The sequence below is a fragment of the Suricata suricatta genome, chromosome 5 (genome assembly GCF_006229205.1).
Source record: "Suricata suricatta isolate VVHF042 chromosome 5, meerkat_22Aug2017_6uvM2_HiC, whole genome shotgun sequence".
In the NCBI taxonomy this organism is placed as follows: domain Eukaryota; kingdom Metazoa; phylum Chordata; class Mammalia; order Carnivora; family Herpestidae; genus Suricata; species Suricata suricatta.
The window spans coordinates 58,684,810-58,686,466 of record NC_043704.1 but is presented as its reverse complement, the minus strand read 5'-3'; the positions used below and the strand labels follow the sequence as shown (position 1 = coordinate 58,686,466).

At 48.6% G+C, this 1,657-nt stretch overlaps 1 protein-coding gene across 1 annotated transcript in view; it reads left to right on the top strand.

Moving 5' to 3' along the window:
• The window catches only part of C5H3orf52 (chromosome 5 C3orf52 homolog), a 26,521-nt gene extending 25,028 nt beyond the window's left edge, over positions 1–1,493 (top strand). Inside the window, exons 7-8 of the mRNA XM_029938711.1 lie at positions 1,020–1,201; positions 1,405–1,493. Of these exons, the coding sequence (XP_029794571.1) occupies positions 1,020–1,201; positions 1,405–1,493 (271 nt within the window). The remainder of the gene's footprint in view (positions 1–1,019; positions 1,202–1,404) is intronic.
• The last annotated feature ends 164 nt before the right edge of the window (positions 1,494–1,657 follow it).

Here is a 1,657-nt window from a genome sequence, read left to right as displayed (position 1 = left end):
GCTGGCTGAGTCTGAACGTGCACGTTGCAGCACACAGAAAGCGAGAGTTTCTCCAGAGTCTTGATGGTATTTTGTTCATTTGGACTGCAGAGTTTGGCACACTGCATGGCTGTCGCAGGTTATAAATGGTCAGCCATATTAATAGCAGGCTAGTGGCCTATGTGACCTCTGGCCACAAGAGGGAGCGTGTTCCTTATCCTTCGCAGGGACAGTGCCCTGATTCAGGCTCCAGGGAGCCCAGGGTCTGTAAAGAACTGCCCTAGGGTGAGAGTCTCAGATGTGGCCACCTTTTAATTATTTTATTGCAGGCTCTTGATCGGGGCCTTCTTGACCAAAGTATTAGGATAACTTTGAAAACCCTAGATGTTGAGGTAGCATTTAATGAGCCAGCATAAGCTACTAATGAACCGAGGATAGCCCTGTGATTATTTTTATTTTGGAAATGGAAAACTATGTTCTAGGAAATGAAGACTCCTTTTCCTTAGGTCCCTTTACTGAGAGTTGCAAAGCTGGGAGCTTCGGGAGGGGGAAAGGGGACGTGTCTCACTTTGGAGACAAACCAGGGAGGTAGGATTTGCTGTGGCCAACAAAGCAGCCTGTGGGAGTTCAGGAGTTCTGAGGCCAGCCGTGCCTGGGAGTGATGATAGGTCAAGGAATTAACTGGTTAAACCAAATAGCTCTGACCGTCACTTGGCAGGGCAGGGAGAGGGCGGAGTGTGAGACTGTGGAGAAGGGAACTCAAGAGGAAAAGCTGGTCTTGGAGCAGAGGATGGGCTTCCTTCAAGGGCCTCTCCCCGGGGTCTCTGGGAGGATGCATTTTAGGTGGAAGGAAGCGTTTAGGGTCACCTCAACTTTTGGTGACAAAACTGCAGAAGAGGGTTCTTGTGGGACAGTATGCCCTCTGCTTTTCTGTGCTGGAAGAACACGAGGACTAGAACTACAGTCTTGCTAATGCCAGTTTCCTGGGTTGCAATGTGATTCTGTTGATACACATGATGTCTGTTTGCTGTGCCTTCCAGCGGTGAAAACACCACAGTCGCCTACCACCTGCAATTTGGGGTTCCTTCCGAAGATGACAGTTTTATGAAGTATATGATGAGTAAGGAGTTGGTGCTCGGCATTTTACTACAAGATCTCCACGATCAGAGAGTGTCCGGTTGCGAGACTTTGGGGCTTGATCCAACATCCCTCTTGCTCCACGGTAAGTCGAGGAAGTCAGGAAGGCAGAGCCGTGACCGTCCACAGGTGAACCAGATGGAGGGCAGCCAGTCTGGTTTGATTTCTGCGCAGGGGATGTGCACACCCCATGGAGGAGGTTACACACCGGCCCTCCGTGAGTGGATGGAGCAGTTGGGAAAAAATGACTGAATTGTAAAGACGAGGCTAAATGCTTCCTTGTTGTAGGTCACCCGCAGTTGAAGGCCCGTATCCCGCTTTGCAGTATCATTGGTAAGCTTCATGAAAATGCTGCGGTTTCACAAGAGACGTGTTGAATCTGGAATGAAAAATACAGCTAAGTCGTTGGAAGAGTATCTCAATATGAAGAACCTATCTCCTTTTCTGTGGAAGGCCACTGAGTCTATTACATAAATAGAGGGGCATGAAAGGGCAAATCAGTTTCTTTGGAAAGTTAATCAACTTACTCATTTGCCTAACA